The following is a 25,628-nucleotide window of genomic DNA, read 5'->3' on the forward strand; positions in this document are numbered from 1 at the left end:
CAGAGGTCTGGAAAGGCAGATGCTGGGTGGTTGTGTAGAAAAAATTACAAACAGAACAAAACCCAGCGGGGGGAGAAAAAAACCCCACCAGAAATTGAGGCTAAAATCATGGAAGTCCCATTTTTTGAGGATTTCCCAGCTGACTGTGACCTGGAGAAAGCAGCAGGAGGTCCTAGAGAACCACATCCTCCCAAAGTGCCTGGGATGCTGGCTGCCTGCAGTCACCCAGGGGTGACTTGTCCCTTCTCCCCATCCCTGTGGAGTGATGCTTCCACTGCACACCCAAAATCCCACCTGAGCCTTCCCTGGAGAGCTCAGACAGGACCTGAGGTCTGGAGGTGGCTTTGGGGACCTCTCTCCACACCAGCACCTTTCACCTCGGATTTCTAACCAGAATTTGCCTTTTTTATTCCCTTTTGCTGAGCTGCAGCCTGCCCACTCCTCTCTGCTAGCAGGGCACCCAGGAGGATCCAAAACCCCTCAGCCCTGCAAGCCCACCTCCTCTGCCACAGCCTGAGTCCTGCTCTGCCCCTCAGCTCATCTTACCCTTTCTCCAGGAGGACCAGGGGGGCCATCACCACCAGAGTTGCCCTTTTAGGAAGAAGGAAAAGAAGAGAACATTTAAAAAAATACCCAAATCAGCATCACAGATTCTGTGTGCCAAGGCTTCAGATGGCACCGAGCCCATGGTGACACCACCAGCAGCTCCCCCAGCCCTTAATAATAACAATAATAATAAATATTAATTAATTATTATATAAATATAATAATAATATAATATACTATACTATACTATAATATACTATAATATAATATACTATAATATAATATAATATAATATAATATAATATAATATAATATAATATAATATAATATAATATAATATAAATATTATATATTTAATAGATTTAATTTATTTTTTATGTATCTAATATATTTAATTTATATTTTTATATTTAATATATTTAATTTTTATATTTAATATAATATAAATATTATAGCAATTAATTATTATATAAATACTGTATTAATATTTATATTAAATATAATTTAAATATTAAATATAATTTATTATTATATTGAATATTAAATAGAAAATATAATATGAAATATAATTTAAACATTAAATATAAATTATTATTAAATATAAATTATTATTATTATTATTATTATTATTATTATTATTATTATTATTATTATTATTATTATTATTATTACTATTATTATTATTACTATTATTATTATTACTATTATTATTATTATTATGTGGTAGGAACAGCAGCCACTGACAAATGAGCAGCTGCTTGTTCCCCCCACACGCCCTCCTAAAAATCCTGGTGAGATTGGGATATTTCCACCACACTGTGGCTCCCTCAGAGAGTTCAATGCCACCCCCAAGAGGGGGGATTAATCCAGAATTCGTGCCAACACAAAGCCCAGGGATTTGTTTGTAAACAAAAGCTTTGTTTCCATCAAGGCTGGTGAGCAGTGCTCAGGTAATCAGGGGTTGGTTTGGAGAAAAATCCCAAATTTTGCCTGGAGCCCAATCCTGGCTGGGAAGTGGGAAGGCAAAAATGGCTCAAAAATTGGCTCTCAGGGGGTTTAAATTCTATTGAAACCCCAAACCCGAGGGGCTGGGGAGGTTTAGGGGCTGTGGTGGCCTCCAGTCTGGGAGTGCCCTCCAAGTCCTGCTGGCTCCTGGGCCAGCACATTCCCACACCTGGGCACGTACTCTGCACCTGGGAACGAGCCCCAGGAGGGCTCAGCATTCCCAGCCCCATGGAAAAGGCAAGGGGGGAGATGGAGGCTGAGGGACCAGCTGCTCCCCACACCAACACGGCCCCAAAGGCTCAGACACAACCCCAGGAGCTCTCTGCTCCTCATCCACCAGGGACACTCGGCAGCAGGGTCACCTCCACCTCCTGATTCTTGTGTTTGTTGGAATTTGTAGCCCTTGGGCAGGGCTGGACAGTGATCCCAGACAACATCTGCTTCAGGAGCAACATCTGGATCCTTCAGAACCCCCAAGCCTTACCTTCGGGCCAGGTTTTCCAGTGCTTCCCCTGGGGCCTCTTTCCCCACGTGGACCCTTGAAAAAGACACAAAAAGTCACATTTGAGGCCTTTCTGCTGCCCCAAGCACCTGTGGGGTCAACAAATCATCCCAGCAGCAGCAAGGGCTGACAGGAGAGTCATCAGAAAGATGTAAAGCACGTTCAGTGGTGACACCCAACCCCAAATCTCTGTCCCCCTGGCTCAGCTGCAGCTGCTGAAGGCCAGATCCCCTCCCAGCGAGGACACAAAGCCCATCCCAGTTTCCCTTTGGCCAGGACGAGGCTTTGAAGGACACAAGGATGAGGAACTGGCTGCTTACTGTGGGGCCACGCTGTCCCCTCGGACCTGGTTTGCCAGGAGTGCCCTGGAATGGAAAAGGAGAAGGGATTAGGAACCCACACACAGCCCCAGGAGCTCTCTGCTGCTCACCTGCCAGGAAAACCCAGCAGCAGGTTCACCTCCACCTCCTGATTCTTGTATTTATTGGAATTTATAGCCCTTGGGCAGGGCTGGACAGCAATTCCAGACCCCATCTGCTCTCTGAGGGAATGAATCTCTTCAGGAGCAGCATCTGAAGTCCTTGAAAACCCCACAATGCTTTCAAAGATGAGGCCACCCCCTCAGCATCCCAAAACCCAGTGAAAACCTCTTCAGCTCCAGCTGCAATCCCTTTTTCCCCCAGTGATCCCTGCTCCTGGCGTGGGCAGGGTCCTCACCCCGCTGCTCTGGGCTTGCTGTGGGGTTGGGAAGGTGGCACACAGATTCCTGCACCCAGGCCAGTGAGGCTGCCCTACACATCTCCAAACCTCCCCGAGCTCAGAGCTAAAGAAGGAATTCCAGGTGTGGTTGGGCAGCAGCTGATGAGATCTGACAGCTGCCCTCGGCTCCCAGGATGGGCACTGGGATTAATCCTGCCATGGAAAAGGCACAGCCTGCTGCAAATAAACCTGGCAGCACCTTAAGCTGAGCCTAAAAGCAAAGGAATGGCCTCAAAGCCCAGTTTTGGCTGGTGCCAAGTGGCCAAAACACCACGGAGAGGTTTGGGGACCTGCAGCCTGTTGATGGCACTGATCCCCTGGAAAGGAAAGGAGAGCAAACCTCGATTGCCTGGGTGCTTAAAATATCCCTTTGCCATTTCCTGCCCCAAATCCATCACCTCGCTGGAGCCTGCTCAGCTCTGACACTCATTAACCAGCAGAACATAAAACAGGAGCTGCAAAACTTTCCCATCAACTTTCCTGCAGCTGCTAAAATTAGTCCTGCTGAATCTTCCTTGTTCTCACAGCTCCATTTATTAAAGCCTGCTGGCATTTTTGGGTTTCTTCTTTTTTTTTTTTTTTTTAATTAATGTCAAAATTCACTTTAAAATATTCCAGCTGGTTTTGTTGGAGGTTAAATTTGGAGCAGGTGGGGAGGAGGGGGTGCTGCCTCCCCTCAGGTAGCCCCCCACACTCCTTTCCTTCTCCCACAATTCAATTTTTTAAGCCAAATTTCTCCCTGCTTATTGCTGTCATTAGTCATGCACTCATGTACAGCTGCAAAGAATTTATATTCCCTGTAAACACACACAGACCTGTATTTGTCAAACAAGAATTTTGACATGAAGGCAGCTAAATTCAGATTATTTTCCAGGCACACCAAGAAATAGCTGGATTTGGGGAGCTCTGTCAAACTGGGCAAGCAGGGAAATCTATTGCCCCCTGCTAAAGGCAGAAAACAGCTCTTAAAATAAGATTTATTATTCATGTTTAACGATTGATTTCATGAGCAGGGCTTGAAAAGATGCTGAGCCCAGCTGGAGCTGAGGAGGGGCTCGGTGATGAGCAGCTCTGGGGGGATTTAATGGGTCAGAATTCTCCAGAAGCACCAAAGAGAGAACCAAAAGCTGCTTTGGGCTGGGAGGGACCTTCAACTCAGCTCATCCCAAACATTCCCATGGCCAGGGACACCTTCCACCATCCCAGGCTGCTCCAAGCCCCACCCAAAGTCACTCCAGGCTCCTTTAAACAGCTTTATTCCATCTTTTCTGCTCCCCCCAAAGCTTCTCCTCTGCAGCAATCCCACTTCTCCCAGCCTCATCCTCTAATCATCCCCATCCCTTTTTCCCAGCCCCACTTTTACCTTTCCAGCCCTTTTTTTTTGCACGACTGAACAGCCACGAGCTGAACTTTTGTGTTTGGGGATGTTCAGCAGCTCAGCACTAAAATTCAGCTGCCTGTGCAGGTCCTGCCCTTCCACCTTCGATTTTCACCTTTTTTTTTTTAATTATTTAAGGACTTGGGAAGACTCTCTGTGCTGCTGGAACAACAAGCTGAAAAGCTGAGCTCCATTTCAGGAGAGAAATGTGGGATTGGCATGATTTGGGCCACATAAACCAGGGAATTGAAGAGCAAAATGGGGATATTGTGATAAAGAAAAGAAAAAACAAAGGATTTGGGGTTTTTGCAGCTCCAAATTGAGTTATTCCACAATGAACTGCAGGGGGAAAAAAAAAACCCTGAAATTTTATTTCTTGACTCCATGTGAGCACATTCATAAACCAAATAAATTGAGTGGTCTTAGGAGAAGCAGAGGGGGATTTATCAAGTCTGACTCAACGAGGCTTAAATTAACATGAGGACTGGAGCAGAGTGACCCCAGCTCAGCCTATAATTCTGTGTATAATTGCTTTTCTCTTATTTCAAATGGGATATTTGGGAGGGAAAAAAAATAAATATATAGATGGATAGCAAAGCTGTTACTGAAAATCAACATTTCTGCTAGTCTTAAATTTCCAAGCTGAGCTCCTGTTGCTAATGGAAAGATTTGTCCATGAAAATCTCTCTCTACACTGATGAAGTGAATGCAGGTTGATTAATTTGGTATAAAATGGTAGAACCCATTGGAAATAAAAAAAAAAAAAAAAAAATTAAAAATTGGGATCACCACGAAACAAATCAACGTTTGAAAGGTCAAAAAGTCCTTTTTTTAATTCCTGAAGGGAAGAAATGTGTGGCAAGCCAAGGGTGTAACTAAATATCCTCAGCACCTCCATGAAAGGCACAAAGCTCACTTGGAATCAAAGGGAGGAAAATGCTGATTTTGTGTCTTTTCTTCTTTCTCATGGCTTGGTTCTGAAGCTGGGCCCTGTCCCATCAGATCTGCTCCTCCCCAACCCCTTTCAGGCTGCATAATGCCAAAATCCGAGCCTAAACCCCCTCAGGGTTTGTTCCAGCCTCAGCTCCTGGTACCTTCCCCACTCCCTGGAAGGTTTCCCATCCCCTCCCAGCTGGATTTGATTCCATCCCAGAATAGAATCCTTCATGGATGTGCAGGGATGCAAAGCAGAACATCCCTCCCCTGCTCTTCTACACCCCCCAGAAATCCAGCCCAGGGGGTTCATTGCTGGATATCTGAGAAGGAGGGGGGGAATTCCAGGGAATTCCAGGCTCAGTTTCCTGGCCTCCCTCCTCCTGCCCAGCCAGAGCAGAGGGAGGGATGGGGATGAGAATTTGCAGCTCCAAATGAAATGAAATAATAAAAAAAGGGGGGTGGATAGAACCCAAATGGCAGTGGTAGGAGACATTAATGCAGTGCAAAGTGATTTATATTTGCTGGGCTCCTCTCAAAGCTGCCTGTTAGAAGTCATTTCTATTTAAATGAGAGTAAAAAGGAAACTAATTCCACTTGCTGTCCTCACTCCCCCTTCTTGTCCCTGTGACCGGAGCTGGTGCAGAAAATGACTTTGTTTGTACTCTGAATCCTTTAATTCCAGCATGTTCTGCAGCAGATAAAAAATAAATCAGTATATTTAGACAGTCCCCACTCCGAGAGAAGGCTGTGGAGGTGGGGTGAGAGGCAGAGACAAGGCTGGGGGATGAAACCCCCTGATTTTTCAGGGTGTCTCTGAATTTTGAGCAGCTTATTAAAAGCACTGGGAGCGTTCTCAGCCATGCATTTCGAATTTCAAGTTAGGTGAAAGATGGTTCTGGCTGCTTCTGAACAGACTCAGCCATCTCTAATAATTACTGTTAATTAAAGAGCTCTTTGTGCCCTGAGCAAAGTCTGAGCTAGGGATTCAGGTTCAGAGGAGCCTCTTAAAATATCCTGAGGGTAAAATTCCAAAGATTTGATTGGGAAGCTGCTGGCTGTGCCACCCCCAGCATCCCAGGAACCTCATCCTGGGATGAGCCTTTTTGGGCAATTCCTGAGTGGAAAAACCTCTGGAGCAGCAGCCCAGCAATGGAATGGTTCCCAAATCTCTCTGGAGAGGAAGAAATGAGTGAAGCAGTGGGGAAGCAGCTCTTACCCGTGTGCCCTTCTCTCCGTTGGCTCCTGGGAATCCTGGGAAGCCGATGGAGCCCTTGGGGGAAGAGCAGAGAAGGAGGGAGAGGCTCAGGACAGCCCTGGGGCAGCTCCCAGCCCTTGTGCCCTGAACCTCCCTCCAACAACAGCAAAGCCACCAGGCCTGGGGCGCCCTCTGAAATTCAATTTTCCCCAAAAACAACATCAAAAAACAAACACCCGTGGCTCATTAGCAGTCACTACAAAACCCCCAAGCCCACGGTTGATGGGAGCCCAGGCAGGATTTTGGATTTTAGCTCCTAAGTCACTGTGGTGCACATGAAAATTTAACTCCTGGCTTGTTCCTGTCTGATGGCAACGCCTGGAGGATTGCTGCTGCTGCTGCTGCTTTTAAAATATGGATTAGTCCAAGAAAATGCAAAAAAACACCCCCTCCAAACCTTACTCCAGATATAAAATGTAAATTAAAAATAAACCAGCCCCACCACAAGCAGGAAACCGTCTCTTGCAGATGATTCTGTCTCCAGAATGAAACAAGCTGGGTTTTTTCAAGCAGTGAGCATGAATAATAAAACACCATGCTTACAGAAAAAGTTAACAAAACCAGAAGTTCCCAAAGCCTCCAGGGCATGTGAAAACTGGGCTGGAGCCTAAGACTGTGGGGTGGAATCCACAGTTTTAATTTAAAAAAAGGCCTCGGAAATGGCCCGAAGGAGGTGGGCGTGGAGAGAAGCTACAAAGGATGTTTGCAAATATGCAAATGGCAGCTTTCTTTTCATTTCAGGGAGACCCTGAGTCATTAGCTATTCCCCTTCATTAATTAGGTAATGCTCTCTTGGAAGAGAACAACCCTAATCCAAGGAGAAGCACTGTGATGCCTTTCAGCAGCAGGGGAGCTCCCAGGAGCCTTCCCTGCACATCCCAGCCCTTCTCCAGCTCTTCCCACCACTCTGGGACCCAAGCCATGCACAACCCCTGAATTCCACCCGCTCAGGGCTGGCAGCTATTTTTGTCCATCCCTATTTTTGTCCTGCAAGAGTGGGAAGGAGGGACCTCCCCCCACAAACGGGGGCTGAGCTGGGCTGTGTTCCTGGGCTCCACATCCCATCCTGAACCTCCCCATCACATCCCACCCCAACCTCCTCATCCCATTTCCATCCCAGACCTCCCCATCCCATTTCCATCCAAACCTCCTTATCCCATTCCATCCCATCCTTCTCATCCCAACCCATCCAAACCTTCTCATCCCATCCAAACCTTCTCATCCCATCCCATCCTGAACCTCCCCATCCCATCCCATCCAAACCTCCTTATCCCATTCTGTCCCATCCCATCCCATCCCATCCCATCCCATCCCATCCCATCCCATCTCATCTCATCCCAACCCATCCCGTCCCATCCTAAACCTCTCCATCACATCCCATCCCAATCTCCTCATCCCATTTCCATCCCAGACCTCCCCATCCCATCCAAACCTCCTTATCCCATCCCATCCCATCCCATCCCATCCCATCCCATCCCATCCCATCCCATCCCAAACCTTCTCATCCCATCCCGAATCTCCTCATCCCATCCCATCTCATCCCAACCTTCTCATCCAATCCCATCATGAACCTCCTCATCCCATTCAATCTAAACCTTCTCATCCCATCGCAATCTCCTCATCCCATCCCATCCCAAACCTTCTTATCTCATCCTGAATCTCCTCATCCCATCCCATCCCAAACCTTCTTATCTCATCCTGAATCTCCTCATCCCATCCCATCCCATCCCATCCCATCCCATCCCATCCCATCCCATCCCATCCCCATTACCTTGGGGCCCTGCCTGCCCGGGTACCCAGGCAGTCCTGGCACGCCGAGTTTTCCCTGGAAAAGAAGGAGAAGGGAGTCAGAGCCTCTGAGCCAGCAGGAAGGGGGATGCCAGGGGCAGGGAGGAGCAGGGTGGGGGGATGCCAGGGGCAGGGAGGGAGGAGCTGGGCAGGGGGGTGCCAGGGGCAGGGAGGAGCTGGGCAGGGGGGATGCCAGGGGCAGGGAGGGAGGAGCTGGGCAGGGGGGTGCCAGGGGCAGGGAGGAGCTGGGCAGGGGGGTGCCAGGGGCAGGGAGGAGCTGGGCAGGGGGGATGCCAGGGGCAGGGAGGAGCAGGGCAGGGGGGTGCCAGGGGCAGGGAGGAGCAGGGCAGGGGGGTGCCAGGGGCAGGGAGGGAGGAGCAGGGGGGTGCCAGGGGCAGGGAGGGAGGAGCAGGTGGCACCTGGGTGGGATGAAACTTTGGGGCACTGAAGGAATCCCAGAGGGGAGATGCAGAGTGAGCACTGTAACTGTGCTGGGAACCAGCTCGGAATGGTTGGGGTTTCATTGGGAAATTAGACTGGGGTTTTATTGAAATTTATTTAAATTAACCTTTCCGTTTCTCCACTTATTCCCCTCTGATCTTTTTGTCTGTTCCCAAAGAGACCAAAGCCTCCATGGGGCTGAACCCACCTCCCTGGGGTCTCCCTGCACTCAAAGCTCCCACAGCTCCTCTCCCCCCTCTGCCCCAACACCGTCCCCAGCCCGAGACACCCCAAGGAGCAGGGCTTGGTGTAAAACACAGAATTCCCACCCTGGGCTCACCTTCTCTCCAGCAGGACCAAGAGGACCTGGATCTCCATTGGGGCCAGAGCGACCTTTGGGGCCTTCGGGTCCATCCTCACCCCGGGGGCCAGGGGGGCCAATTTCCCCCTGTTAATTACAAGAGAGGTGTTAATTAGACAGGCAGGTCCCAGAGCCTGTGTTTGCTGGCAGCAGATATTCCATGGAGCTGCTCTGGGAGAAAGCTGGGCTTCACCAGGAGGCCCAGGGAGATGAAATTGTGGAGTGGTACCAAAGCCCTGGGGTTTTATCCCACAAAATCCAGGTGTTATCCATGAAATTATCCCACACTGGGAATACCTCCACCTATCCAGCCTTCACCAGCTCTGACTGCAGCCCTTCACCTTCCTCCCTTTCACCTCCACCTGGGTGGGCAAAGCAAGCCCTGGGAAGTGTTTGATTGAGGGCTGAGCTGGGCAACTGCAGGATCACTGTGGGAATTATTGGGAAATCTGAGCTGTTGACATGGATTGTGGCACTGCCAGCTCCAGCACGGGGGACAGCAGTGTCACTTTGTCACACAGGGAGCAGGAGATGGATCCATGCTGGGAACAGCCTTTTCCTGGCTCACCAGGAGCTGCTGGATTGATCCCACAGGTCCCAGACTCTCACCCGGTCTCCTTTGATGCCCATGTCACCTTTGAAGCCAGGGAAACCATCTTCACCCTAAAAATGGAGAGGGGAAAAATCACCCAAGGTGCAGAAATGGGGAAAAAAAAAAAAAGAATTAAAGTTTCTCAAGCCTCATTCGTTCAGGGAGGACAAGCTGAGGTCCCCACATTGCCTTCTCCAAATCCTTGGGGTGCACAAGCAGGAATGGAAACCCACCCAAAGCCCCAAAGAACCCCTGCAGTGTCCCCAAATGTCCCCTGCATCCCATCCTGGCTGCGAGCCAGCCCCACAGACAGGCCCAGGGTGAACAGCAGGGCCTTGGCAGCCCTGGGAACCAGTTATTGCTGAGGGGGAGCTGGGTTTGAGGCTTTGCCCCTGCTCCCAGGCAGCCTCCAGCACCCTGCAGTGTTTCCTTCAGCCAGGAAGGTTTAATTGCAGATTAATCAATGATGCATCCCACCCTACAGCTAATCCCTAGAGGCAGTGAAGGCACTTCCCAGGAAGTTTGGAAGTTTGGGAGATGCCAAGCTCAAAGTGCTGCTGAGCTGCTGGGGAAGGGCAGAAATGAAGGGAAGGCGCTCAGTTCCCTTTTTTTCCCCAGGAAAAATCCCTTGTGCAGGAGGAAACCTCCCATGGAATAGCCTGTGGGATCTCCCAACAAAAATGCTCAGAAAGTGCAGAAACACAACCCAAAGTGAGCTCACCTTCTCCCCCTTGGTGCCTTTCAAGCCACGAACTCCATCTGCTCCCTTGAGAGAGAAACCAAGATGTCACCAGGGTAGGGGTAAAGTTCAGAGTGAAGAAATTAAAAATCACTGTTAATTGTGGTGATTTGTGCTCTCTGTGATGTTTAATTGGATCTCTGCAAGCTCCAGCCCAGGCTGGAGAGCTCCAGTGACAGGGACACTGCTCCTGCATCTCCTCACCTTGACTCCACGTGGTCCTGGATATCCAATGGGGCCCTGAGGACCTGGGGGACCCTGAGGGATGAAATGGAAACAAAGGAAAACGCATTGAAAACCAGCCCAAAGGTGCACTGATGAGGAGAAGGTGTGGAAAACAAATCTCCTGCTTCCCACATGGGATAGGAATGACCTGAAAACAGCCCCAAATAGCCCAAAATAACCCAAAATAGCCCCAAACAGCCCAGAGAGCTGCAGGAGCATCACCTGCAGCAGGTGGGGTGGGCTGAGCTGATGGCAGAGCTCCATCCAACAGGAAAGGGAGGATGAGGAGGGTCAGGATGGAAACAATTTGTTGGAAAGGGGATTTACACACAGGGTGTGATTTGTGTTTTGGGCTGGAGAAAACCAGGGAGGAGGAACAGGTTCTTTCTGTAGGAATGCCCCATCCTGCTTCCAAAAATTAAATATATTTAATATTTAAATTATATATATATTTAATAGTTAAATTAAACTTTTGGTGATGATCACAGAGAGGAGGGACCACCCCCAAACCATTTTGATTTCTCCAGAGGAAAGGCTGGGATGTTCAGCCTCCTGTGACACCAGAGGGACAAGCCCAGCCGTGGCTGTGCCCAGCAGCACTCCTGGATGTCCCCCCAGCTGGGCTGAGCTCTGAGCAGAGACTTTTGACAAGTGCAGTGCTGTCTGAGAGCCTGGCTGCAGCAGGAGTGCAGCTGGCAAATCTCCTGGACAGACAGACAGACAGACCAGTGCATAATTCAAGGGCTCTGGCAATAATCCCTAATATATTGTTAAAGAGGGACTTGGAGGTGGAAGGGGACCAAAAAAAATCTATTCTCTCCATTTCCTGTGCCACAAAGGATATTTATTTGTGTCTGTCAAGAGCAAGCTTCCCTTCCCTTCCCTTCCCTTCCCTTCCCTTCCCTTCCCTTCCCTTCCCTTCCCTTCCCTTCCCTTCCCTTCCCTTCCCTTCCCTTCCCTTCCCTTCCCTTCCCTTCCCTTCCCTTCCCTTCCCTTCCCTTCCCTTCCCTTCCCTTCCCTTCCCTTCCCTTCCCAAACCTTCCCAAACCTTCCCAAACCTTCCCAAACCTTCCCAAACCTTCCCAAACCTTCCCTTCCCAAACCTTCCCTTCCCAAACCTTCCCAAACCTTCCCTTCCCAAACCTTCCCAAACCTTCCCAAACCTTCCCAAACCTTCCCAAACCTTCCCAAACCTTCCCTTCCCTGGCTGAGCTCTTGGTGTGGGCTGCTCTGGGGAGCTCTGCTGGCCAGGAGAGCTGGGAGGAGCTCACAAGAGACACCCAGAGATAAAATCTGGGCTCAGCTTTCAGATTTCAGCCGGGTTTGCTTCCCCCCTGCCCCCCCCCGGCCATGCCTGTGGAGATCCACCTGCCCCCAGCTGCCCTGACCTTCCTCAGGTGGAGCTGAGGGGTTTGTGGACACCCACCTGGCTGCCCTTCTCTCCAGGAGGACCTTCCTTGCCAGGATGACCCTGTGGAAAAAAGAGACAAAGAGAATTTGGGGTTTAGAGCTCGTTTATTCTGGGGTTTGGAGCCCATTGAATTTGGGGTTTAGAGCCCATTGAATTTGGGATTTAGAGCCCATTGAATTTGGGGTTTAGAGCACATTGAATTTGGGGTTTAGAGCATCTTTAATTTGGGGTTTAGAGCCCATTGAATTTTGGGGTTTAGAGCCCATTGAATTTGGGGGTTTAGAGCCCATTGAATTTTGAGGTTTAGAGCACATTTATTCTGGGGTTTAGAGCCCATTTAATTTTGGGGTTTAGATCCCATTGAATTTGGGTTTAGAGCACATTGAATTTGGGGTTTAGAGCACATTGAATTTGGGGTTTAGAGCCCATTGAATTTGGGGTTTAGAGCCCATTGAATTTGGGGTTTAGAGCCCATTGAATTTTGGGGTTTAGAGCACATTGAATTTGGGGTTTAGAGCACATTGAATGCTTTGGTAGCTGTGATTTATTTGTCAGAGCAGCTGCTCCCCAGGAAGCTCCTATGACACGAGTGGCCTCCCTGACCTTGCTTTTCCCAAAAGGAAAAGAGCAGCATTTGGACCCTTGGTGCTTTTCCCCCTGGTTATTTCTAATTTTCCCCTTCAGCACCTCCCAGCAGAGCAGCACGGAGCATTCTGGAATATTCTGTGCACAGCAGGACACCTGAGGGAGCTCAGCAGGAAAGCAGCACGGGGATTTTGCAAACAGATAAAATCCTGGTGGCAGGAGACTTGTGAAGGTCACAGGATGCCCAGAGTGGTCAGATCCCCTCACTGAGCTCCTGATTCCTGGAGTCCCGCAGCAGATCCCATGACCAGTGCATCCCTGGATTCCCAGCATTCCTCTTGGCATTTGATAATTCAGCATCCCAGAGTTCCCAACATGTTCTCATCACCTTTAGGGCCCTTTGCTAGGGTGGCAGGCAGGGAAAAATCCAAGTGTGAATGGCCCCAGGGAGAGCTGGGAGGGTCAGGGAGAAATGGGGAATCCAGGAAGGTGGTTTGGAGAGGTTTTCCTACAGCTGGATCCCAAATGGAGCTGGGATGGAAAAGAACTTTTGGTTTGGCACTATCAGGGACCCCTAGAAGGGCACTCAGGGTTTGTTAAGGATGATGGGAGCACATCCAGGTGCTCCAAAGCCATTCTGCACTCTCTGGTGTCTTCACTGAGCTCTCTCCTTTAAATTCACAATTTTCCACCCAAATCACAAAGAAGGCGATGAGCATTTTCCATCACCACTTTCAGAAGGGAATGGCAGACAAGCCAGACTCCCTGAGTTTAATAAAGGAACAAAGTGACAGCTGTCACTCCTCCAGCAGCCAAACGGGGGAGAAAACTCAAATCCCAGCTTGTTCTGTGATTTTAGTGGCACCAGCAGCACCAGGGCACAGAGGATCCCTAAATCCACTCCTGCCTTCAGCTCCAGGAGGAGCCTGCAGCAGGATTCCCAAAGCTTTGGTCCATCCCCATTTTCACTGTGCCCATCACCCTGCTGCTCCTGAGATCACAAAGTGAGGAGCAGCTCTCCCAGAGAGGCCCTCGGGGATTTTCAGGGGTTTTCCAAGACAGATTTCTATAAATAAAACCCTTTTTGTCCTTGCAAAGAGCAACCCGAGCCCACCTGAGGGAAAGGTCCCTGCCCATGCACAGCCACTCTGCAGCTCTTCCACGGCCTCCAGGCTGCTTAAAAATAGAATTTCTCCAGCAGGAGCTCCCCGGAGGCTGCTGCAGGAATTTCACATCAAAACCTACAGATTTAGAGATGTCCTGGGCTTTGCTGGAGCTGCTCTGTTGACTCAGCTAACAATTGTAGGGATGTTCCAAGTGCCCTCTGTAGGAATGACAATCCCAGGGTGGGAAATGCAATTTTTCTTCTTTTTCATTATTTTTATTTTTTTTCTCCTCGGGCCGTGCTCTGCATTTGCAGAATGAAACAGTTTTTGCAGGGTTTTTTTTTTCATTCTAAAACGAATTTTTCATTCTTGTCTCTCTGAGATGGGCAACAATGAGATGGGGTTGGAAGGCTTGGTGATTTTTTTGAGACTGATTTCGACAGCAAATCGAGGAGCAAACGATGTTTAAAGTGGGATTAGAGAGGGGGGAAGCTGCGAGAATGGAACATGGACAGGGAATTTCCACCTGCTCTTAGGGAATTTCCACCTGCTCTTATCACCCCTGTGAAACCCAGAGCGAGGGCAGGTGGGGCTGGGATGGGAATAAACACCCACAGGGTTCATCCATGGGGATAAACACCCACAGGATCCATCCATGGGGATAAACACCCACAGGGTCCATCCATGGGGATAAAACACCCACAGGGTCCATCCATGGGGATAAACACCCACAGGGTCCATCCATGGGGATAAAACACCCACAGGATCCATCCATGGGGATAAACACCCACAGGGTCCATCCATGAGGATAAACACCCACAGGGTCCATCCATGGGGAATAAACACCCACAGGGTCCATCCATGGGGATCAACACCCACAGGGTCCATCCATGGGGATCAACACCCACAGGGTCCATCCATGGGGATCAACACCCACAGGGTCCATCCATGGGGATAAACACCCACAGGATCCATCCATGGGGATAAACACCCACAGGATCCATCCATGGGGATCAACACCCACAGGGTCCATCCATGAGGATAAACACCCACAGGGTCCATCCTTGGGGATAAACACCCACAGGGTCCATCCTTGGGGATAAACACCCACAGGGTCCATCCATGGGGATAAACACCCACAGGGTCCATCCATGGGGATAAACACCCACAGGGTCCATCCATGGGGATCAACACCCACAGGGTCCATCCATGGGGATCAACACCCACAGGGTCCATCCTTGGGGATAAACACCCACAGGGTCCATCCTTGGGGATAAACACCCACAGGGTCCATCCATGGGGATAAACACCCACAGGGTCCATCCATGGGGATAAACACCCACAGGGTCCATCCATGGGGATCAACACCCACAGGATCCATCCATGGGGATCAACACCCACAGGGTCCATCCATGGGGATAAACACCCACAGGGTCCATCCATGGGGATAAACACCCACAGGGTCCATCCTTGGGGATAAACACCCACAGGGTCCATCCATGAGGATCAACACCCACAGGGTCCATCCATGGGAATAAACACCCACAGAACACAGAGGAGGAGCAAGAAGAGAGGAAGGAGAGGCCTGAAGGGATGGTGAGGAGTACCCAGGGTGAGCAGAGCTGTGATGGAACTTCCCAAACTGACCCCAGCCTCCAAAGAGGGTGAGCTGACCTTGCAGGATGTTTTTTCCATATTAAACTTTTTTTTTCCCATATTAAACTTTTTTTTTCCATATTAAACCTTTTCTCCCATATTAAACCTTTTTTTCCCATATTAAACTGTCTTTTCTTCCATATTCAACCCCATTTCCATTCTAAACTCTATTTATTTCCATTTTAAACCACCTTTATGCCAACCAAAAAACTTTTCTTGCTTTTGCCCTCCCTGTTCCCCCTCTTTGGAGCTGTGAGGGGCTCAGATCACAGCCTGGGCTCCCGTTTCCAAGCCCAGGGGCCATTCCAGGGTGGGCAGAAGCCCCTGGAGGAGGAGGAGGAGAGCAGCACTTACCGGGGGCCCATCAGCACCAGGCATGCCAGGGAGACCAGGTTTGCCCAATGGGCCCTAAAACCAAACAGAAAATCAGTCAGAGCCTCCAGAGCACCAGGGGCTGGGGATTTCCAGCCCCATTTCCTGCTGTTCCCAGCTGTGAGAGGCTGCAGGGGTGGAAAAGCTGCCACGGGCTGGAGGGAAATCTATTTCTGTGTGGCAGCATCCTGGGACTCCTCACAGGCTGGATGCAGCAACGAGAGCTTCAGGCACCCCAAAAACTGCCAAAAACCCAGGGTGCTGCACAGCTGGGTGGGGACAAGGTGAGGACACCAAACTCTGGGCTCACAGGGCCAAGAAATGGCCATTTTTTGGGGTGAAAAATGGCAAAGGAGAGGAGCTGCCCCAGCTGGCTGGGCTGGCTGCTCTAACACAGCTCAGGGAGCACCTTTGGGTCAGCAAAGGTGATTTCTCCCACATCAGGAGGGGCCACTCATCTGGCAGAGCTGTCAGTGGGCTCCTTCCCTGGGGATTGTTGATAATTCCACTCCAAACAAGCAGGAGGGGACACACAGGGACACACACGCAGTGTCCTCGTTGTGGGAGCTGAGAAAACCCTGAGTGACCTCTCTGAAGGACAAACTTCTCCTCCTTTAAACCCTGCTGGTCCCAGAGCTCTTGGAGGAAACTTCTCCCCCTTTAAATCCTGCTGGTCCCAGAGCTCTTGGGGAAAAGTTCTTCTTTAAATCCTGCTGGTCCCAGAGCTCTTGGAGGAAATTTTCCTCCTGTAATGGTCCCAGAGCTCTTGGGGGAAGTTTCTCCTCCTATAAATCCTGCTGATCCCAGAGCTCTTGGGATAAATTCACCCTCTTTAAATCCTGCTGGTCCCAGAGTTCTTGGGGGAAAGTTCTCCCTCTTTAAATCCTGCAGGTTCTAGAGCTCTTGGAGGAAACTTTTCCCCCTTTAAATCCTTAAATCCTGCTGATCCCAGAGCCCTTGGAGGAAACTTTTCCTCCTTTAAATCTTGCTGGTTCCAGAGCTCTTGGGGGAAGTTTCTCCTCCTTTAAACCCTGCTGGTTCCAGAGCTGTTGGAGGAAATTTCTCCTTTAAATCCTACTGATCCCAGAGCCCTTGGGGGAAATTTCTCCTCCTTTAAACCCTGCTGGTTCCAGAGCTGTTGGAAGAAATTTCTCCGTTAAATCCTGCAGGTTCTAGAGCTCTTGGAGGAAATTTTCCTCCTTTAAATCCTGCTGATCCCAGAGCTCTTGGGGTAAATTCTCCCCTTTTAAATGTTGCTGGTTCCAGAGGTCTTGGGGTAAATTCACCCCTTTTAAATCCTGCTGATCCCAGAGCTCTTGGGGGAAATTTCCCCCCTTTAAATCCTGCTGGTCTCAGAGCTCTTGGAGTACATTTCTCCCCTTTTAAATCCTGCAGGTTCCAGAGCTCTTGGAGGAAACTTTTCCCACTTTAAACCCTGCTGATCCCAGAGCTCTTGGGTTAAATTCACCCCCTTTAAATCCTGCTGATCCCAGAGCTGTTGGGAGAAATTCACCCCCTTTAAATCTTGCTGGTTCCAGAGCTCTTGGGGGAAGTTTCTCCTCCTTTAAACCCTGCTGGTTCCAGAGCTGTTGGAGGAAATTTCTCCATTAAATCCTGTGGGTTCTAGAGCTCTTGGAGGAAACTTTTCCTCCTCTAAATCCTGCTGATCCCAGAGCTCTTGGGGTAAATTCTCTCCCTTTAAATGTTGCTGGTCCAAGGCCAGCACCAGCCCCACGTTGACAGCCAGAAAATCAGAGGCAGAGGGAAGGGATCCACGGGCTCTCCCCATTATCATCCCCCTCAGACTCCCAAAAACCACAGAAAAAAAATCAATTTTCAGTCCTCTCCTCATGTTTTACCACAGGCTGCCTTCAAAATGCTTCTCCTCAGAGGGGAAATGAATGCAAATATGATGAATTAGAGGTAAACTGAGCTGGCTGGAGCTCTCTTCTGTCTGGAATGAGAGGATTAGACTTTCATGGCCACAGCTGCAAACAGATGTTGCACATGGGGCAAAGGAGCAGCTGAAGGAGCAAAATGCAAATCCATGGCTGAGGGAGGAGAACCCAGAGCTGAATTTCAACTCACTTTCTCTCCTGGGGGACCGATGGCGCCTTGTGGACCTGGAAGACCCTGTGAAAAGCCAAAAAATAATTAAAATTAAGGTGGTTAAGGAGCAAGTTACTCCTTCCAAAAGCATCTTGGCTGTGCATTATTTCAGTGCCTGTGAGGGCTGGGCCTCTCCCCAGCTCCATCCATTCCCAAAATGTCTTGGGAGGGGCAATAAAATGTCTGGAGAGCTGCAGGGGCTGTGGGCAGGCAGGCTCAGGCCAGGAGGGACCAGGGGTGCTCTGAGGAGCAGGATTCCCTGCCAGCCATGGGAAAAGCCTGGAGAGCTGGACTGTCCACCTGGCTCTGCAGGGACTGCACAGGGGGTGTGAAACATCCCACGAGGTGGGGTTTGCCCACCTGGAGCTGCTCTGGCTGTGCCACAGCCAGTGAGAGCTGGGGGATCCCACTCTGGGAGTGTTGGCAGGGAGAGTTTTGGACTGGAAATGTTTCCTCCAGCCAAATCTCTCCAAACACTGCTCCCCTTTCTGGTGCTGAATCCTCCCTCCTGTTTTTCCCAGCTGTGGAGAAGGAGGTTTGCTCTTACCTGAGCCCCTGGGTTCCCCTGCTGTCCTGGGGGCCCTGGCTCGCCCTGGGGGCCCTGGGAGGAGACAAGGGCAGGTGGGAAAGGTGAGATGGAAGCACAATTCCTGGATCTTACCTCAGCTGTGTCCCTGTATTCCCACTGCTGGACACACCTGAGCTGGATCCACACCCTCCCACAGCTCCCTGAGCCCTCTCTGACCTTCCAGGAGCTCCTGGAAACAGGAGCTGGGAAAAGGAAGGGGGAAGTGACTTCCAGGCACATTGTCTCTTCCCCAAGGATTTCCAGCCCAAAGGAGCTGAGCAAGGCTCTAAGATGCCTGCATTTGTTATCTGGTCTGCATTTATTCTCCAGGGAATCCATTCCATTCCATTCCATTCCATCCCAACCCATCCCATCCCATCCCCATCCCATCCCATTCCCATTCCCATCCCCATCCCCATCCCCATCCCATCCCCATCCCATCCCCATCCCATTCCCATCCCCATCCCCATCCCATCCCCATCCAGGATTTCCCCCTCTCTGTTAAATGTCTCTATTTTGATTTTCCTTAGCTCAGCACTCATCTCGAGGAAAATGTTTCATCTTCCATGGAGAAATGATGTGTAATTCCATCAGAAATTACAATAAATTAACATCCATTTGCTGCCTGGTGTTTTTCACGGGCTTTGATAGGAATCTAGACCAGGCTAAAAAGCAATTAGCAAATGGAATCTAACAGGATTGTGCATTTTGCCCCACAGGAGATCTGAACTGCCTGTAAAAATCCACAGGGAGGACTTACCACATTCCCTTTGGGACCTGTCTGTCCATCCATGCCAGCCACACCCTTTGGAAGGATTTAAAAAACACAGCAGTGAGAAAAGATCTCGTTATTTCACACCACCAAAGCAGGGAAATTGCTATAAAAATAATAAAAATATCGAGGAGTCCTTTGGACCACGTGGAGAGGGAATAATTTCCTGAAGGTGTTTGGTAAAGCAGCCAATTCCATGGATCCAGGAGAATTCCTGAAGGCATTTCAGTGCTTTCCCCTTTGGCTGATCCTGGCTGGATTGCATCCCATAGGCTTGGAGTGGCAAAGGAAAAGGGGGAAAAATCCCTGGCTGGTGAAGGGGACAGAGCTGTGCCAAACCAAAATTCACCTGGGACTGATCCTCCCTGAGAGGGGAACGTGGAGGTGCCCCCCTGGCACCATTTCGGGATCATGGGATTGTTCAGCTTGGAAAACACCTCTCAAATCACCAAAAACCATCAAACCCAGCCACGTCCCCAGGTGTCACATCCAGGTGGGCTTTGAGCCCTTCCAGGGATGGGGACTCCACCACGCCCTGGGCTCTGCTTGACAGAAATTTCTTTCTTTCCAGCAAGAAATTTCTCCTAATGCCCACCCCAAACCTCCCCTGGCACAACTTTTCCTCTCATCCTGTCTCTGGTTACTTGGGATAAGAGTCTGATCCCCCTCCCCACAGCCTCCTGCCCGTTGTGGAGAATGAGATTTCCCTGAGCCTCCTTTTTTCCAGGATAATCTTTTATCCTGTGGGGTGTACCATCCCCTCCGTGGGAGATGAGGCAGTCTGGGGGCAAACCCTGGATCCTCAGCAGCTCAGGAGCTCACAGCAAAGCTCTCCTCACATCCCAGGAGGGCTGAAAGGAACAAAATGTTCCCCATGAAGCACCTTGAGCTTTAGGGTTGGGGTTTTTAAGGTCTGGGATTGCAGAGGAGCAGAGATCCAGGGAGAGCCCCTGCATCAGCACTTCCAGGGATGAGCTCTGCTGGATAAAATCCCACATGCTCTGGCCTGGAAGATGAAGGAACTGCTTCAAAGCCCTGAAACAGCCCAGAGCCCCAGCTGATGGCAAAGGCACTGTGTGAATAACTCCCAATCCTCCCTTCCAGCCTGAGCAGGGAATTCAGGTGGGGCAAATCTGCCCTGCACGGACGTGCCAGCACTGAGGATGGGGAGAGGCAGAGCCACCAGCTCCTCCTGGGACCCCCCTGCTCCTCACTGCCCAGCTGGAAGGGCTGGGGCTGGGTTTTTGTCTGGAAGGCTCTGGGGAGGGCAGCAGGGACTCACCGGTGGCCCCGGGGGTCCTGGGGGTCCCTTGGGGCCCAGCAGTCCTCGGGGTCCCTGTGGGGAGGGAAAAACAGGGTCAGAATTCCCACCTGAGGGGGAGCATGGACACTGCAGCATTTGGAAGGAGCTTGCAGGTGCTGCAGCAACTTCCCTGAGCTGCAAACTGGGAGAGAAATCCTGTGGGCACTGTTCAGACAACAACAACAACAACAACAACAACAACAACAACAACAACAACAACAACAACAATAATAATAATAATAATAATAATAATAATAATAATAATAATAATAATGGCATTTATTCCTTGGGTTGGAACAAATTCCCCTTGAACCAACTTTTTTTTTAAAAGTTAATTTAATCCTACTCCTGGGTTCCCCTGGAACCCCCAATCTTTGCAGCCAAGTCATTCCAGGTGGGAATTCAGGAAGGATGAACTGATCACCACAAAAATCCATCCATATTGAGGTTTTGTCCTGGACAGCCCACACAGCTCAGCAAGGCTGGCCAAGGTTTCCATAAATGTGCATTTTGAAAGGTTTTGGCTCCTCCAGCTTGGACAGGTCAGGATTTCTGCTCTCCTGGTGTTTTCCTTCCCTTCCTGCCTTTCCCACCAGATCCAACCTGGCATTGCTGAGTTTGGTGGCCTGGGAGCATCCCATGGAACAAGGGAAACAGGGCAGGAGAATTGGAATTCCTGCGAAGGGAATAGTTGGATACCCCAGCCCAGCCCCTCCTGGAGCCCTCAGGGGGGTTTGGAGTGGAAGGAAAGGGATGTGAGCACTCACTGAGAGCTCACTTTTAACCACAGCCCCCTCCTGCAGTGAGGGGGACTCTGGGATTCGTGTGGATGGAGCTCCTTCCCTGCCATGGAGGGAAGAAAATCATTCCTGATGGATGGGCAGCTTTATCTGACTGCCCAAATATCCCACAGGCTCCTTTTTACGATGCAGAGAGGGCTGAGGAACTACAGTGAGGGCTGAGGGATGAAAATGAAACGTTGCAGGGTGGAATAGGAGCCATTAATGAAAAGTCTTGTCTTGGAGGTCACGGGGATTCAGATCCTGCAAAAAAAATTTGCAGTTTCCAGCAAAAACTGGGTGAGTCCAAGGGTCCATCCCAGCCCCTGGAGACCTCCTGCAGGAGCCCAGAGCAGAAACTCCACTGGTGAGGGCAGCTGGAAGGAAATGGAGCAGGATGAAGGGAAATCCATTCTGGAGTTTCAGAGCTGCTTTCAGCCACATTTGGAATGACTTTCTTTTGGCTGAGGGCACAGAGGACAAACCCCCAGCTTTGGGGTCTGTGTGTTCACAGCCCAATTCCCTGAAATGCCACTGAATCCTTCATCCTGGCCATCCCAGAGATTCTTACTCCTGCTGCTGAAATAAAAATCCATTTCCCTGCCTGTGCTACCCTCGTTCCAGCTCCTCTTTTGTTGCTGTGTTACCTGAGCACATAAATGCTTTTAAGAAGTTAATAAGCCATAAGTTATTGCTTGGGCATGTGCTAAGGAGATAGCTGAGTTGGTTAATCTTTCCCAGAAGTTAATCAGACATCTTGTCTATAATTTAGTTCCAGCCAGTCTTTAATGCCAGCCCTTCCCTCTCTGCCATGAACTGTGCCCAGCAATTCCCACCAATTAATCTCAGGCCAGCATGCAGGACAAAAATCAGGGGTTTTGGAAGAAATGATGGAGAATCTTCTTTTCATAGCAAAGGAAATGCACTCAGGATGGAATCAGCAGCCACGCAGAAATCTGCAGGCAGCAGGAGCAGCTTGCATTGCCAACAAAGTGAGAAAAACTCAGTTTTGGGGGGAAAATGCCTTTTCAGAGTGTTTCATGGACAGCCTGCCTGTTTGTTTTTTTTTAGTGGGTTCTCCTTGAAAGCATTTCTTTGGCTTGGTCCAAAGAGTTTGTCCAAGCCCAGTGAGATCTCCTCCATCCTTCCTGAGACCAGGAACTGCAGCTCCTCCTCCTCCTCCCTCTGCTTTGGGCCCCAAATTTAAGAACTGCTGTGCCCTGGCAGAGGGATATTGACCCCACTGAGGTCAGAAAAGTCTCCCTGAGCTCAGTCCTGCCAGGATTCCACCCTGAGGTTTGCCAGGAGCCACTGCCCAGGACAAAGTGTGGGGGTTCTGTGGTGAAGGTGCCACTGCCCTGAGATAAAACCCTTTTCTCACTGGAATTTGCTATGAACACTCACAAAAAAATGTATTTTATATCTATTTACCACACCTAATTTCTACCCCAGCCTGATCACCTCAATCCCAAAGCAGAGAGAAGGATACAGGCAGGAAAAATATGACATTAATTGAAGATTTATATTTACAGTTATGATTTTTTTTTCTGAGCAATCAATGAGATTTTTTTTCTTCATTAAAAAAACAAACAAACAAACCAAATCAAACAAACAAACCAAAGAACTCCCACCTTTGTGGGAGTGAAAAGAAGTTAAAATGATTAATGAAAATAAGCAGAGCAGAGTTGTTCACGTGGAGCTTCAAGCTGAGCTCAATCCCTGCAGGATCTCAGGGCAGAGCTGCCCCATGAGAGCCCTAAAAACACCTTTCCCACCCCAAATCCACACCCCACAAAGGGGAGGGGATACTCACAGGTTCTCCAGGGAGACCTCTGGGTCCAACTTCTCCATCATCTCCCTGGGCAGCAGCAGAGGCACGGAGAGAAGCAGCAAGAGACAGAAAAAAATCCACATTTAATTCACCCACCTCGCAGGGGTTTGGTCCTTTTTAAACAATATTCCCACAGAAAAGCAGTTTCTCTGCAGGACTGGCAGGGTTGGAAGCCTGAGGACTAAAATGGAATTTACCAGGGGCTAGGAAGGCCTGAGGATCCTTCAGAATTCCTGCTGGTGTTTAGAAAGATGGATTTTGCCACCAGACAAGGGCTGTGGGCACACCTCAGGGCAGGTGAGGCAGCTAACCCCAGGATCTGACCCCAAATTGAATGGCAAGGCAGGGTGGGAATGGGGTTCAGCCAAACCAGAGCTCCTCAGATAATCCAGAAGCAGCAAAAGGGCTCCCCTGGAACCCCCACTCTTTGCAGCCAAGTCATTCCAGCTGGGAGTTCAGGAAGGATGAACTGATCACCACAAAAATCCCTCCAGACTGAGGTTTTATCCTGGACAACCCACACAGCTCAGCAAGGCTGGCCAAGGTTTCCATAAATGTGCATTTTGAAAGGTTTTGGCTCCTCCAGCTTGGACAGGTCAGGATTTCTGCTCTCCTGGTGTTTTCCTTCCCTTCCTGCCTTTCCCACCAGATCCAACCTGGCATTGCTGAGTTTGGTGGCCTGGGAGCATCCCATGGAACAGGGAAACAGGGCAGCAGAATTTCCTCCCTCCTCTCCCATATCTGCTGGGATAAAACCCCCAAAATTATCCAAGGGTGCTTCCCCTGAGTTATTTTTCACCCCAAACCTGAGGCTTCCCCTTAGGAAACCAGCCCCAGCCCTTGGAAACCTTCCTCCAGTGCTGATCATTCCCTGCTCTGCTCCTGGAATTGGTTCCTTTTCCCTTTGGGATTCTGACTCTCCTCCCTCCCCCTCCAGCTTTGCTCTGCTCAGCCTCAGAGCACTTTTACAGCCCCAATTCTTTTACCCTCCCCAGGCTGTGGAGAGGGATCCTCTGAGTTTTACAGGGACACAAAAGCCCAGAGTGGGAGGAGGAAAACGCCATGGGAGGGGATGAGAGCTGGGAAATCCACGCTGGCTCCTCAGCTGAACCACACCCCTGTGGCTTCAGCATTTTTAAGCTCTCCCCTTAAACCAGAGCTGGGATCACTTAGTCTGGGCTTTGCTCAACACCTTCTGCCAGTGGCTGAAGGAGAAGTGAGCAGTTCAGCCTTTGATTCCTGCCTCTGCCTGGAATTCCTGCTGCCCAAACCTCGCTGCAATCCCCTGGATTCTGGAAATTCAGAAGCCATCATTTGCTCACTGGGAGCAATAATTCACTCTCTGTGCTGTTTTCTTTTTCCTTTTAACAAAACCTGACTTTCCTGACCAGATCTTTGAAGCCAAATTCTTCTTTCCACTTCAGCTCCCATCTCCCTGCCCTGCCTCCTTCCCAGGGAAGGCTCAAGGACTGGGAGCTCCTGCCTGATGCTGCATCTCCCCTTGTTCCCAGGGGTTCCTTAGGAATTCCCAATCCCCAGGCACACTTACCCTCTCCCCATCCTCTCCAGGAGCCCCTGGGGGGCCGTGGGGGCCTGGCTCACCCTGAAAAAAACACAGAGAATGCTTCAGAGGAGCTGCAAACACTGTGGCACTGGAAACCAGCAGGGAATGGGGCTGAGCCAAGGCATGGGCTGGATTTCTCTCTCTGTGCCCTCAGAGCTGCCTCTCTCTCGGCTCCAGGGAGGGGAGGGACACCCAGCCTGCCAAAATAACCTTCCCCCATTCCCCACCCCAATTTTTAAAATAGAAATTGTCATTTCAAGCCATTTCCACCCTGTCCAACAGCAGGTTTTGCCTCTTGACTTGCATTTGCAGTGAGGTAATTTTTTCCTCCCCACCCCAAACTGGAGCAGCCCCAGAAGGATCCTGCAGGGGGATTTTGCAGCTCCCTGGGATGTGAGGGCACTGTGACATCCCACAGGGACTCTCATCCTCTCCTGTGCCTCATCCCAGTCCCTCCCAACCTCCTCCTCCTCCTCCCAGGGCTCCAGCCCAGCCAGGAGTGGAAGAGCACTCACCCTGTTTCCCTTCTCACCAGGCAAACCAGCCAAGCCATCAAAGCCTCGGTCACCCTGAAAGCAAAACCAGTGTAAAACACATTTTAAACCAGTTTGAAACCCCTTCCCACACATTTCCAGCTGAATTTGAGCACCCTTCCTGTTTATTTCCTTTCTGTGGCAAGGAGGGATGGATTTTCTCCCTCAGGCATTCAGCCTTCACCTTCCATCAGACCAGGGATGATCTCAAAGTTATGGATTAAAACAAAGGAAAAAAAAAAAAAAAACAAAAAACACCTCCAAGTCTGTAGTGGTTTTGGTTTGTTAATTTGAGATTTTGTTGATTTTGTGATTTTTTTTTGGATGGTGTGTTAATGAGTGTGGTGGGTTTTAGTGTTGGTTAATTATTAGTGTGTTTATTTTTTGCTGTGAGGTAGGATGGGGAGAAAGGTAAAGTAGGTTTAAAACTTTAAAAAGGTATAAAGAAAAATTTATTAACAGCAACTAGAACAGAGAGTCATGAAAATTATGATAAAATTAGGGTAAAAGTT

General features: G+C 49.8%; 1 protein-coding gene across 3 annotated transcripts in view; it reads right to left on the reverse strand.

Annotated features, from left to right (window-relative positions):
- Window positions 1–25,628, reverse strand: part of COL5A1 (collagen type V alpha 1 chain) — a 145,498-nt gene that overhangs the window by 31,533 nt on the left and 88,337 nt on the right. For all 3 annotated transcript variants that reach the window (XM_059864825.1, XM_059864824.1, XM_059864827.1), the window contains 18 exons: window positions 25,099–25,152; window positions 24,569–24,622; window positions 23,002–23,046; window positions 20,389–20,442; window positions 19,095–19,139; window positions 18,314–18,367; window positions 17,746–17,790; window positions 15,640–15,693; window positions 11,954–11,998; window positions 10,507–10,560; window positions 10,285–10,329; window positions 9,581–9,634; window positions 8,951–9,058; window positions 8,153–8,206; window positions 6,343–6,396; window positions 2,374–2,418; window positions 2,036–2,089; window positions 547–591 (listed from right to left, as the gene is read on the reverse strand). In XM_059864825.1, the coding sequence (XP_059720808.1) occupies window positions 547–591; window positions 2,036–2,089; window positions 2,374–2,418; window positions 6,343–6,396; window positions 8,153–8,206; window positions 8,951–9,058; window positions 9,581–9,634; window positions 10,285–10,329; window positions 10,507–10,560; window positions 11,954–11,998; window positions 15,640–15,693; window positions 17,746–17,790; window positions 18,314–18,367; window positions 19,095–19,139; window positions 20,389–20,442; window positions 23,002–23,046; window positions 24,569–24,622; window positions 25,099–25,152 (963 nt within the window). The remainder of the gene's footprint in view (window positions 1–546; window positions 592–2,035; window positions 2,090–2,373; window positions 2,419–6,342; window positions 6,397–8,152; window positions 8,207–8,950; window positions 9,059–9,580; window positions 9,635–10,284; window positions 10,330–10,506; window positions 10,561–11,953; window positions 11,999–15,639; window positions 15,694–17,745; window positions 17,791–18,313; window positions 18,368–19,094; window positions 19,140–20,388; window positions 20,443–23,001; window positions 23,047–24,568; window positions 24,623–25,098; window positions 25,153–25,628) is intronic.

The sequence above is a fragment of the Haemorhous mexicanus genome, chromosome 21, assembly GCF_027477595.1.
Source record: "Haemorhous mexicanus isolate bHaeMex1 chromosome 21, bHaeMex1.pri, whole genome shotgun sequence".
Lineage (NCBI taxonomy): Eukaryota > Metazoa > Chordata > Aves > Passeriformes > Fringillidae > Haemorhous > Haemorhous mexicanus.